Here is a 13,819-nt window from a genome sequence, read left to right as displayed (position 1 = left end):
AATCCCATTTTGACTGAATTTACGTTGATCTGTGACTGAGACTGAACAGTCAGGCAGAGAGCTGAGCACGTGCCTGTAAAACTTGAGTTTTTTTGGCAGCCACTTTCACTATAAACCACATCAATAAGCACACATTCTTGTGGAAATGAGTCACCCAAATGGCGCAAAGCAGCTCAGTTACTTCACCACTGGTTTTACCACATTTCCTTTTTTTTAATGCATGCAAGCATGTTATAGCAGCTAGTAAAGATTACAATTTTGCAAACTGCAGATTTGGTAAGCTTAGTCTGTCACAACAGCTGCTGACCTTGCAGTCCCTCTGGGACAGAGTTCCCGGCATTGGCTGATCTGTCCTGTGGCTGACTGCTGCACTCATGTCTCGTGTTACTATTAACTCCAGTCCTGCGAAGTCCGAACACCGGTTGTTAATATTTTATGCTGGAGTCACATTTTTTTTACATTACATTGGAAACAACAAGTGAGACCTGTAGCTTTTTGTCTCTGGGTTAAAAGTTTCAGGTTTAAACATTGTTAAATCAGAACATGCAAGGTGATTTGTTTGTAATATGCTGAAAAGTGTCATAAAAAATGAAATAGGGTAAAGGTGAGCGTAAGGTGAGTCAACTGTGAGGAATTCACTGATGAGACATGTGAAGTGGTGACATGCCACAACATGTCTTCTCCCTATTACACCTTCAGTTTCCCTCTGGTTTTATCCTCTACCCTTATTGTTAAACCCAGCTCTGAGTTCCTTAAATAAATGTTTAGGTTTTTTAGGGGGTGAAACTCTGACTAACTTCCTTATTCTTTGTTTCTGTTTTGAGTTCCCTCCAAAAATTTAACATGATCCGAGGTGGATGAAGGAAGCTTGGATTCCTTTGCAGTTTACTCATCTAGAAATCTCTGCATGTTGTCACATAACTCATCCCACACCCACCCACGCCTTCATCCCACTCACACAAAGACGCTGCCATGCCACAGATTAATTTATTAAGCAGGATAGGTGTCTAAAGTCACGCCATGCCACCTTTATGCTTACGCATTACAAAGAAAAAAAGATTATCTGTAATCATAAGGTGAAGTCCGAACATGAATATACTGACTGTGCCTTAAATTTCATTGTTCACAATGTCATATTAGACTATCTAAAATATGACACACTTTTAGTTTATGGAAATATTCATGACAATGACAAGAATAAATTGAATATAATTTACAATAAACTGCCCCAAGTAGCAAATTAAGACTTCCGAGAAGCTGTAAGTTGAAACCTAAACCTAAAGTAACAAAAATGAAACTATCTTACTCTTAAGAAAAAACCTCCGCATCTTTCCAGAATTAGCCGCTCCGTCAAAGTTGAAGCTTGACAAAAATTTCCAGCTGCCTGGATGGACAAGAGGAAAAACATCTGGATAAGATATTTATTTGAGATGATATAAAGATTGAGCAATTTGACCACAATTATAAGAAGTCCTACATATTTTCAGGGGTTTAAAGTTGAAGCAAAGTGATGACAGTATCATGCTGTGGTGGTGTGTTAAACATAGCAGCTGGTGCAGAGAAGAAAGTGACTGAATTTAAAAAAACGATTCATTTTAACTTTTTCAACTTCATCTCAAGTATTCACTGCAAAAACACAAAATGTTACCAAATATCTTAGTACAGTTTAAGCAATAATAATAATAACTTATTTAAACTTAACTTACAAGCAACATTTCCGTAAGAAAGAGGAGCTTGTTTTAAGTCAATAACTCCTTAATTTTGGTGAAAAAGTTTAAGTTTCACTGGCAGATTTTTTCACTTTTAACTGGGAAAATGTTTGATTAAGTGACCTAATCTGCAATTTGAACTTACAGGTTTTTTTTTTTTTTTTATTGGCTAAAAACAAGCAGCTGTATCTTGCTGAAAAGTTACTTCTAAGTTAATTTTGCCATATTTCACCTGTGCTAAGATATTTGCAATAGAAAATAGACCAGAAATACTTCGTAAAATTTTATCTCTTTTGCTGTGTAGCTGAAATTTGGGGAGTAAAACTGGTTTTAAAATGGAGAAAAAAGTAGAACTTTGAGATTTGTGAATGTCCGTGTAAAAACTCCTATTTGTCTTTAAAAGCTTTGTACTGGATGCCAAAAAAAAATCGCTAAAATAATACAATTTTGACTATGTATGAGGTATCAAAAATTTAGTAAATTACAATTTGAGGCTGGATTTTTAGAATAACAAAAATATGGGAAAAACAACTTGTTCAAATAAATCACTTAAGCTGTTTTTAATTTGCCTGTCTATCAATTAGTTTGACGGAAAAGTCCTGTCCTACGTACTGGACAATGTTCTAATTACATGCAAATGAAAAGTGGGTGATCCATTCTCAATTTCCCCATTTCATCTTTGTTCCTCTCACTTTGAAGCTCCTCTCTTTACCTTTTATTGCATTGCTGTTAGTGAAATAGTCTGATTCTTTCTCCCATTAGCTGTTTTCCCCCAGGCTTTAAAAGCTGCAGTTCTCAAACAGTTGCTGGAAGAGAACAGTCTGGACAAATCACTGTTGGAAAATTACAGGCCAATCTCCAACAAACTGATTGGAAAAACTCTGTTTAAACGTTTGACTGGAGTCAATTGGTACATTAAATAGAAGGGGTCCCAGGATTAAACCTTGGGGTACTGTTCCGATGAGTAGTATCTGTAGGCAGAAGTCACATATGGAGTACCCCAAGGTTCAAACCTGGGACCCCTTCTATTTAATATCTACATGCTCCCTCTAATTCAGGTTATAACAAATAATAAGATTACTTGATATAACTATGAAGATGACACACAGTTCCACATTACAATGTCACCAGGAGACTATGAACCCATTCAAGCATTGCGATATGTAGAACAAATCAATATATGGACGTGCCACAACTTGTTCCAGCTGAACAGAAACAAAACTGAAGTTATTATTTTTGGACCTAAAGAGGAACGACCAAGAGTCAGCACACAGCTTCAATTATTACAGTCAGAAACTACAAAACAGGAATGACATCTGGGTGTAGTGATGGACTCAGACCTGAACTTTCAGCGTCACATAAAGATGGTTACAAAATCAGCCTTCTATCACCTGAAGAACATTTCTAAACTTTCATAAACTCATTTGTGTTTATCTATAGTCACATTGATTACTCCATCAGTGTCATGGAGAAGCAACATTCAGTTTTTATGCTTTTTTTATCTGGAACAAACTTCCAGAAAACAACAAAATAGCTGAAACACAAAGCTAAAAATCTCTTTTTTAAGAGCTGCCTTTGTTTAGTAATAAGGTTAACACTGATTATATATTTGATGTATATTCACTTGATTATTTTTAATGATGGCATTTGACAAAATGTAATATTTATTGCTTGTTTTATAATCGGTGACTATTATGTTTTTATGAACTACCTACCTACTAACTACAAATAAATGTGACTTCCATAAAACTGTAAAACTGCTGGATTACTGTGTCCCTTTAAATCAAGACTGAAATCCTATTTGATTAATAACAACTGGAATATTGAATAATTTTAGTCTGAACTGGCACATTTCATTATTTATTTATCTTTATTTTGTCCCTGTAATGTCATGAAAGCGGCATGTCTTGTTCTTTAAATGTGCCAGATACAAATAGACTTGACTCTCCAAATCTTGCATTACAAAATGTGCGAAATTTCCTCAGGATGCTACTTTATGTCCAGTAACACTGAACACAGAGTTACATTAGTCTGTGTACTGTTTGTATTATTCAGTGAGGAGTTGGATAGTTTCTGCCACGCAGGCAGACAGATGTCAACCAATGGCAGTGAATGGGAGGGATTAGCTCCGTTAGCCACGTAGCTTGTAGCCTCTACCGTTAGCTTTGCAGGTAAGTACTCCTCCCTGCCGTGCTGTGTTTTTTAATACTAAACAATTAATTTAAACATAAACTACGTTTTTATAAACGCTGCCGAGGAGGCTCACTCACCCGTCTTTTCGGACGCGAAATAAAAAAGCGAAGGAATGTGACGTTAATATTAGCTTGTCTGTTAGCATCAACTTTCAGCAAGAACAAGTTCGGAGCAACACAGAAAATTGACAATATGTACATAAAAAATAAGGTTGTATCTATTTAAAAGTTGGAATAAAACTCTTAACAGTTAGATAATCTAAAATTCACCTGGAGTTAGTGAGAAAGGTAACCTAGCTACTAGCTAACGTGTTACTGTTTTTAATTTGAAGCTAACATCTCCTGGAGTCATGGATCTGCCTCATCAAGGCTACAGAGCAAGTAAGTGGAAATCTGAATCACCGACTGCTGTTTTACTTCTTTGCAAGATTTTACAGAAAAATCCAGTCATAGTATCTACTTCCTTTTTTAATGTGTGTTCATTTGAGTAATGACGTATCGCTGAAGGTCAGTTTTACGTCATTTTTACCGCAAGTGATGCTGTGTATTGTAAAGGTAAATGTATAGATAGATATACGTTTGCAGTTTGCACGTCATTAGGGTGAAGTTTCCTTCACTTATGGAAATGGTATGAGACAGATCATGTGTGAGAATCTAAGCAAGTGATTTTAACAGCTGTTGATTTAAACCGATGATTGGATTTCTGTTAAAAACCACACGGAAATAAATAAATAACCAATATAGTTTATTGGGTATATGAGCGAAATAAAGCTATTTGAAAACTTCCACAACTTCCTTCTATTAAAATTAAACAACTATAGCCAGTATTTGATAACCAATCTAAACAGATTTTGTTTCTTTTTATAAACTTAGCAAAATTTCACATCTTAAAGTGTCTTGTAAGACTTCTTCTGTCACCATGAATCATCTTCTACTCTCACACCAGCTAACTTCATCCCCTCTTTTACCATATCCGTAAATCTCTGAGTTTGTCACAAAAATATCTATTTCCTATCAATGACATGCAACACAGTCAGATCATAAATGACTAACAAAAATGATATTGTCATTTTACTATATTTTTTGTAATTGTATAATTATGGGTTATAGATAATGTTGGGCGATACAGACTTAAAGTTTTATCTTTTGCTATGGAATAATGATAAAAGTGACAATAAAAAGTGTTTATTTCTTCTTTTTCATGACTGTGACTTTGTGTCACAGCAATTATACTGCCACAAACACAAATACTGCTCTTGTAAAACATTCCCTTTTATTGGTAATGTGCTTCTTCAAGACACCAGTCACATAAAAAAAGTGTGATTTGTATCACTCAGCTGCACAGAGTGTTTTCAAATTTATTGGTCTTTATTGATGTTTTTATTGAACAAACAGTGGAGAAAATAGAAAATCTATGAATCCTGACAAAAAGTAACATTTTGGGAGGTTATAAACATCATTAATTGTGAGTTATTTTAACAGTGATAAATCAAAGTTAAGTAATTTATTTGAAGGGGTGTGCAAAAGGCTGGCATAACAATTATTATATGAATATGAAGGAGTCTTCATCAATGTTTACGACTGTCGTCATGAAGTATTATTTGGTAAATAAAGACACTTTTAATGCAAAGTTGACATTTGTAATGGACTTTTAATGCAAGTTTAATGGAAATTTGCATTAAAAGTGTCATTATTTACTGAATAATGCGAAGTTGACACATTTAATGGACGTTTAATGCAACTTTTGGTGCAACTTTGCATTAAAAGTGTCATTATTTACCAAATGACGCTTCATAGCAACAGTCTTATGCACACCCCTTCAAATAAAATGTTACCAAAAATTCCTATCATGACAACAAATTCATCACAATAACTGATACACTTCAAAAACTCAGTCTTAAGTATTTTTTTTCTCTGTCTTCTACTACAAATATATTAGTACACTTGAAGTAAAACAAAATTAACTTTCAAGTAACTTTTCATCAAGAAACATGAGCTTATTTTTGGTCAATTATTCCTTAGTATTGATGAAAAACTACCAGTTCCATTGCCAGATTATCTCACTTAACAAGACATTTTCCCATTTTATAAGTGAAATAATCTGCTAATGGAACAAGTATTTTTTTTGTGTTAATATTAAGAAATTATGTACTTCAAACAAGCTCCTTTATTTTGGTGAAAAGTTACTTGCAAGTCAGTTTTGTCTTATTTCAAGTGTAATAAGATAATTTCACTAAAAGCTACACCAAAAAAATTTTTTTTGCAGTGTACAGATAATAAAAACTATAAATTCTGTAAAATAAATAAGCATATGCTGGAGAAGTTATTCCAAAGCTTTTATTGGACCTCAGCAGTGCAGTGGGCTGATCGATCGGCGTCGTAGAAGAAGGGAAACTGAACTATCCGTTTATCCACAGCGAAGCCGAGAGCGCGTGCAGCGCCCTCTGCAGGAGACTCGGTGTTGTTTGACGACACCAGCTCAGCGGCGCCTGGAATGAACAGCCAGGGCTTCTACACTCCCGCCTACAACATGGCGGGACCCTCGAACGACATGCAGGGAGGAACGGGAGTCAACAACTTGTTCGCCGACCCGATGGCCAGCGCCGCCATGATGTACGGCTCGTCTTTAGCCAATCAGGGGAAAGACATGGTGAACAAGGAGGTGAGAGATGTCAGCATGGCTGATTGAGCTGTTTATAGCTTCAGAGATTTTACTTTTTAAAACTTCTATATGCTTCATTAATCTGTTATTGTTTACATTGGGAATATGAGGCAAATAAAGTTTTAGTTTCTACTAAGAGCATGTTTCCCTATTTTTCTTTACAAAAATATATAATGAATCCACGTCATTTTTGAGAATTTAAACGACTTTCATAAATTAGGAAGATGATAATTTTCTGCAAAACTGTCAGAATGATGTATTCATTAAACTACAGATTAGATCCATTTCTTTAGAGGTGACTGGATTATTAGTTTTTAAATTAAGTGTCTTGGAGATTATGAAGTGTCCCTAAATTTACAGGTAATAAAAAGTTTTTTCACGCTCAGTTTCCATTGGAACTGAAACAGTTAATCAAATTGTGAAATAATCCTCAACTAATTTAGTAATAGATTACTTGTTAACTGGAGTCAAAGAAAGGTAATTTCCTGAAAGAACAGAATATGCAGAGCAGCTATTTGCCCAAAATTGTACAAAAATATATACATATTTTAAGATAAAAGAAAAAATAGTCTGTAATTATTTTCTACCTAAACTCTTCAAGTAGATTAGACTTAACTTCACCTGGTTCTTATTCAGTAAAAAATATCTACTATTAAGTATCTTTTGCTATCCAATAAATAATCACTGGATCATTCCTCCACTGTTGTGATGTTGAGTCAAGCAGAAATGACTTTAAGTATTATATTTAGCTAAAGATTCTTCCTTTGCTACAAATTATCAAGCTATTTTATTGTATTTTGGGCAATGAAATGTTTATTTTTCTATTTAAAAAATGAACCATTTTTTATGTGATTAATAATTGTTGGAATAATTGATAGATAAATCAATAACTAAAGTAATGGCCACTTGTTTCTCCAGTCTCCATAGAACTGTGAATCATCATAATTAAGTTCCTGAAATAAATTTACTCTTCAGTAATATTGTAATATTTATTGGATGTATATTATATATTTCAATACAACCAAAAGTAGTTTTATCTCTCAGTTTCTCAGAGTTATTCAAAGGAAAGCTGATTTTTAAAAAAATGTTTCTTAATATTTTCCTAAGGCTGAAGACAACAGTTGAATCGTCATGATGACTTTAAACCTGCGCCGTTCCGCTTGGTTAGAAGTTTAAAAGCAAAGGAGTTTACTTCCTGCTTTTTAAATAAATGACTCATTTCTGTCCATTCATCCGGTTTGCATTTGTTAATGTTTACGCTCTGTATTTCAGATTAACAGGTTCATGTCTGTGAACAAGCTGAAGTATTTCTTCGCAGTGGACACCAGATACGTCCTGAAGAAACTCATGATCCTCATGTTCCCCTACACACATCAGGTAATCTGATTACACCTGACCGCCCTCCACGTCACGCCCTGCGATGAAACAAAGCGCTCAGTACGTCGTTATCCAGGGTTGTTTTATTTTTCAATGTTTGTTACACTGAAACTGGATGAGACAATCTGCCTCCTTATCAGTCACTCACTGCTGTTTATGAACGTTTATGGGATGCGATTATCTGAGTGTTTAGAAGCACTCATGAGTGCTTTTAAACACTTTTTTAACTTTTTTTTTTACTTTTTAGCAGAGTTCATTTACCCTTATTATGAGACTTAACAGTTTATAAAGTACAAATGATGCAAACTCTTCTGAAAAAGATAAAGATAAAAAACGTTACAACAGAAGTTTAATCCGATCTGTATTAAAAACTTCATGAACTTCTGCTGATATTTCTCATCTTCCTAACTGCATTTATCTTATAAATCTTATAAAAAGTAAATTTTTACTTCAGTAGCAACTTTTACAGTTGTAACCAGATATTTAGATGCACTGAATAAAATGACTTTTTTCCCTCACGGTCTGAAGTTAAATCAGAACAAACTTTTCTTGTTTTCGTTTAGTTGGACCCAAATAAACGAATAACGGGGTTAGATTGTACATTGGGCTAAAATTAAATGAGTCTGTTTATTATTCATAAATTGTAGAAATTCTGGTTTAGTATTTAGTTTATGGAGAATGCTTAAGAGCAGAGTGATGTATCAAACTGCATAAATTAGTCTTCACAAATAAGCTACTACAGTTTAATTAATGTTTAAATTAATAAATAAAATGTTACAGAAAAATGAATAATTACAAAAATAATCTGCTTCTAAACGCTTTCCTTTTTTAATTCAGCAGACATCTTCAAATTGCTTTCAAATTTGTTTTCTTCTCAAGTAAAATCATCTGTTGTTCTTTACATCATCTTGTTAGATTAAGTTTTCTTCTTCTGTGGTGGTTTTTCCTGCAGGACTGGGAGGTCCGGTACCATCGCGACACTCCGCTCACGCCAAGGCAAGATGTAAATGCACCTGATCTTTACATACCCAGTAAGTTGTCTGTAAACACGCAATCAGGACCAGGAAATTCTGCGATGTTTGTTTATTTAATATTTGTTCCTCTTTCTCACAGCCATGGCTTTCATTACTTACATCTTACTGGCTGGAATGGCTCTTGGTATTCAAAAACGGTGAACATTTCTCTCTCTATTCACTGTTTTTATGCTGGTTTTGTGTCAGATGAGCTTAATCTTGTCTGTTGACTGTGTGCAGGTTCAGTCCAGAGGTTCTGGGACTCTGTGCCAGCACCGCCCTGGTTTGGATCATCATCGAGGTTCTGGTCATGTTGCTGAGTTTGTATCTGCTGACCGTACACAGCGACCTTTCAACCTTTGACCTCATCGCCTACAGTGGTTACAAATATGTTGGGTAAATATATATTTTAATGCTCATATTTTAATTTATTAAATCAGGTATCCATCAAAATGCGATTATAACTTCTTTTATAGTCAGATCTGAAATGATTATCACAATTAATCAATTATTGAAATAATTGTCAACTAATTCAGTAATCGATTAATCGATGGTTAACTGCGATTTGATGAAAGAACAACCCACTCAGAGCCAAAACTGTACAAGAAAACATATATTTTGGATTTAAGATGAAGAAAGTCAAACATTTTTTTGTAAATATTTTCTACCCAGAATTCCTCAAGTGGCAAAGTTTTTTTTTTTCCATTTAACTGTTTATTGAAATTTTTCACATTAGTTTACATATCTGAACATTCCACTTTAAACATCTCACAACACAAAACTTTTGCTTGGGAGCCATTCCTCTATTTAAGTTTTGTCCTATCTGGTATATCTAGTTTTTCCTTTATTTGTTCTCGCTGTCTTTTGTCTTGAATGTTGTCCATTTCATCCACTTTTCTTCCATTTGTGTTTGCTGGAGTCTCAATCGATGTGTCAGTTTTTCCATACTGTAGATTTCTTCTATTATTCCAGTCCATTGTTCTTGACAAGGGGGGTCTGTCTTTCCCCAGTTCCTTGTAATAGCTTTCTTGCAAGCTATTAACATTATCTTTATCAGGTACCTGTCTTTCACCCTTAAATTGATATTGTTAAAATTGCAAAGATACAGTACCATGCTGTTCATAGGAATATCATATCCCAGAATCATCTTCACAGTTTCATGCACATTTTTCCAAAATTGGACAATTTTAGAACAGTTCCAAAATATGTGTGCATGATCAACTTTCACTGATCCACACTGATCAAATTTGTGCCGCTATATCTATGCTTGACTTTAGGCGTAATGAAAAATCGTATTAGATTTTTCCAAGTGAATTCCCTCCATGTCCGCGAATTGGTGGAAGTCTGGTGTGTTTTCCACATATCTAACCAATCTTCATCTGAAATTGTCGTGTTAAGCTCTGATTCCCATTTTTCTTTTATGTATTTAGTCGAATGTTTATTCATCATCAGTTTTTGATATAGAGTAGAAATGATTTTAATTTTTGTTCCACTGAATGAATTTATCACAATTTGAATCACACCATTCACTTCCACAGAGGGATCCCACCTGATTCTGTTCTATAATGATCTCTTAATTGCAGGTACCTGTAAAATTCATGTCTAAATTATATTTATCCTTCAAGTGGCAAAGTTTTAGCGGTAACACTTTATTTGACGGGTTGTGCATAAGACTGACATGACATAACATCTGTTAGGAACATGAAGGAGTCTTTATGAATATTTATAACAGTTGTCATGAAGTGTCATTCGGTAAATAATGACACTTTTAATGCAAAGTTGCTCTGAAAGTTCATTAAAAGTGGCAATTTTGCATTAAAGTATCATTATTGACAAAATAATGCAAAGTTGGCACTGTGTGGTATCCAATATTAGTTAACTAAAAAAAGGTGTCAAGTCAAACATAAAGGCCTGAGCTAAAGGATACACTATTGAATAAAATATTTATTTTCTTATTTTAAAAAAAAAGTTGAATTATTTGTTCATTTGCATTTTAATTTGTTTCTAATATTGTATAAAAAAAGACTTAATTATAAATGAAAAGTTTGCAAAACATACCATTTTTAAAAATCAGATTAATTGATTAATCATCAGAAAAATTGATAACTACAATAATTGTTAGTTTCATCCCTGGTTCTGTTATTATTTCTATTGAAATGCGTTGATTACTGTGCGTGTTTGTATTTCCACCCAGAATGATCTTCACGGTGCTGTGTGGCTTAATGTTTGGCAGCGACGGTTATTATGTTGCACTCGCCTGGTCCTCTTGTGCCCTGATGTTCTTCATTGTAAGTATTAATATTTTCACCTACCACACTAAATATGGACTTAAACACTAAATACAAACTTTATTCTATTATTTTAAGTGTTTAGAAAATTAAATCAAGTTGTAGTGTTATTACATAATAATAAAACAGAAGTTGTTTAACCCACCAACCAGACAATAACTGAAAAATGTCACCAAAGTGGGCGGAGCCAAAAGACACAGGGGGCGGAGCCAAGAGACACAGGGGGGCGGACAAGTTGAAATGTAACCAATTGGAAAATTCAGCGGCAGGAGCCATCCCTCAACCTCAAGAGGGCAAAATCAAGACGGTTTTCATGCCAAATTTACACAAAAATGTCGCAATTTGCACAGATTGTAAAGATAGAACCCTTAAACAACCAACATGGACAGTTTATCTGAAATAAAAAATTGATCTGTGGTTTAGTTACTCTTTAATAATTGGTGTTGGCCAATTTCTCAACATGATTTTGCTAAACTCTTATTTACTTTGGTCACATTTATTGCATTTTAATATGACTGAACGCACTGTAAAGCTGCTTTCCTTCACTTTCTTGTGTTGTTGTCAGAAAGCAACTAAAACATTGATACTGAGAAAAGGAAAAAGTAATAAATATTTTTGGTTGGAAAAGTGATTCTGAAAGGGTTTTGATTTTTTTTGCAGACTCGGGTTACATTTTGTGACTTGGCATTTATAAATGGTGTCACATGGAGTCCCGCAAGGCTCCGTTCTTGGGACACTTTAATTCTTCATGATTTGAATCTAAAATGGAGTGAACAAATACAGTCACTGTTCCTTTAAGACAATGCTTTCAATCCCAGTCATGCTCTGTCATTTTCAACTGATTGCATAATTTTAAAGGCATCTGCACTGTGGATTTTTTGAAGAAATACAAGAATATACAGACTTTTGTAACAACGACCACATGAAGAGCAAAGCTCCAGAGTTTGTCCTTTAGGGTAAATAATTTTCTTTAGGTTCAGGTTTTTTTTTGTTTTGTTTTGTTTTGTTTACAAAAACACACACATGGTATTTTAATGTGCTTAATGGAAAAATCCACTGACCTCTGGACAAATTCGGTGCATTTCTTCCCTAAAAATTGTCAGCAGTTCTCTACGTTCACTCAGCAGTTTTTTTTTGTTATCTATTTCACATGAATAGGAAATCTGTGTCCTCTTCTGGCAGCTTCTGGTACTGCATTTGTATATTGCTTAAACCTGCTTAGAGGGCATAATGTGAAATCGAACACTTGTTGAGATCAAGCCAAGCTGTTTAATGTAAAATATCAAAGAGCTTAAGTTTCTGGTGTTTCTTTGAGAATCTAATCTCTGCTTTCTGTGAAATAAATTCCTTAATTTGTAAGAATCTGGGCAAAGGTTTTAAGGAATCTTATGTCCAAATACAACTCTGGGTTATTACTGAGTAATTTTACTCAAATAAGAGCAGCAATACTTCATAATAAGACTACTGAAGTGAAATTAAAAAGTACATTGAAGTAAAAATACTCCTAAAAGTAATTTTTTTCCCCCCAAAAAAGTTCAAGTATATCCACTCATCTCTGGGTATGATTGAACTTTGCACCAATCTGATGGTTAAATAACAGATCAAATACAATAAATGTATTTGTTGTTTAGTTTATATGTCTATTTATTTATTCAACAATGAAGCAGCAAAAAGTGTTTTTGAATTGAAAGTGCTAAAAGTTTTTGATTAAAATGTTATTAATTAATTACAAACCCCGTAGGTTCGATCTCTGAAAATGAAGATCCTGCCCTCCATCTCCTCGGATTCGATGGGAATGGGATCGAACTCCAAGCATCAGCTCCGCCTCTACATTACCGTGGCAACTGCCGTCTTCCAACCAATCATTATCTACTGGTTAACGTCTCACTTAGTCAGGTGACCGTCAGGTTAGAAGGTTAAGACTGTTTGTGCTCTCGCCCTTTTACTGTTTTTGTTGACAAACGGAGAACATTTGTTTGGTGTTGAGCTGCAGCGTATTTACGAAGCTTTTCCGCTTCATCGAAACGAGCAGAATGTGTGAAATGAAGCGCCTCTGTCTGCTGCTTGATTGTAAAGTAACGCTGGTAAATTATTGTTTTTTTTAAACACCCAACTAAAAGGGCTCCAAGGTTTTAACATCAGATCTGATTCTGTGCAGATTAACTTTCATATCATGTCTGTGGACATGTTTCTCAGTGTTTAAACCAAACGGTACGCCCAGCTCCTATTTTCTTTTTATTTATCTACATTTGACAAAGCATGATAAAGTTTGGATTTTGTGTGATGAAAAAATAAACAAATATATAGCTTTGTGTATCTAGTTTTTTTCTCTGCGTTAATATTTCTCCTGTAAAGATGTAATAAAATCTAATTTGATTTTATAGTGCTTACGGGAAGTGACAATCCAAATTAAGGGAAAGTCAATGGACATCCTGGAATCCATTCTCCACTCATCTGAAAACCAAAAGCACCCAAACTAAAGGGAAATGAATAAATTGTTTCAGATTAGCAACAAAACACCTTTGGAAATAAGGCTCCAGAGTCCAGTTTTTGAGTTACATGTTTTATCAACATTATC

General features: G+C 34.3%; 1 protein-coding gene across 2 annotated transcripts; it reads left to right on the top strand.

Moving 5' to 3' along the window:
• Window positions 1–3,777: 3,777 nt before the first annotated feature.
• On the top strand, window positions 3,778–13,557 carry yif1a (Yip1 interacting factor homolog A (S. cerevisiae)). Of its 2 annotated transcripts, none has more exons than XM_014968354.2 (9): window positions 3,778–3,880; window positions 4,234–4,282; window positions 6,319–6,563; window positions 7,836–7,940; window positions 8,893–8,971; window positions 9,054–9,111; window positions 9,194–9,349; window positions 11,148–11,241; window positions 12,983–13,557. In XM_014968354.2, exons 2-9 carry the CDS (start codon window positions 4,252–4,254, stop codon window positions 13,139–13,141), a joined length of 927 nt encoding a protein of 308 aa, XP_014823840.1. In that variant the 5' UTR covers window positions 3,778–3,880; window positions 4,234–4,251; the 3' UTR covers window positions 13,142–13,557. The 2 variants fall into 2 exon arrangements, with proteins under 2 accessions (XP_014823840.1, XP_014823841.1); XM_014968355.2 differs by lacking the exon at window positions 3,778–3,880 and adding an exon at window positions 3,902–4,112.
• The last annotated feature ends 262 nt before the right edge of the window (window positions 13,558–13,819 follow it).

This window comes from Poecilia mexicana, unplaced genomic scaffold, assembly GCF_051168715.1.
Source record: "Poecilia mexicana isolate PSO_F unplaced genomic scaffold, ASM5116871v1 scaffold_10, whole genome shotgun sequence".
Taxonomy (NCBI): domain Eukaryota; kingdom Metazoa; phylum Chordata; class Actinopteri; order Cyprinodontiformes; family Poeciliidae; genus Poecilia; species Poecilia mexicana.
This window is presented reverse-complemented; position numbering and strand designations above follow the sequence as displayed.

Bases quoted from the DNA above. Each gene is read 5' to 3' on its own strand.
- yif1a (XM_014968355.2), top strand. The intron at 6,564-7,835 runs GTGAGAGATGTC...TCTGTATTTCAG, and splicing joins AAGACATGGTGAACAAGGAG to ATTAACAGGTTCATGTCTGT. The intron at 11,242-12,982 runs GTAAGTATTAAT...CAAACCCCGTAG, and splicing joins GTGCCCTGATGTTCTTCATT to GTTCGATCTCTGAAAATGAA.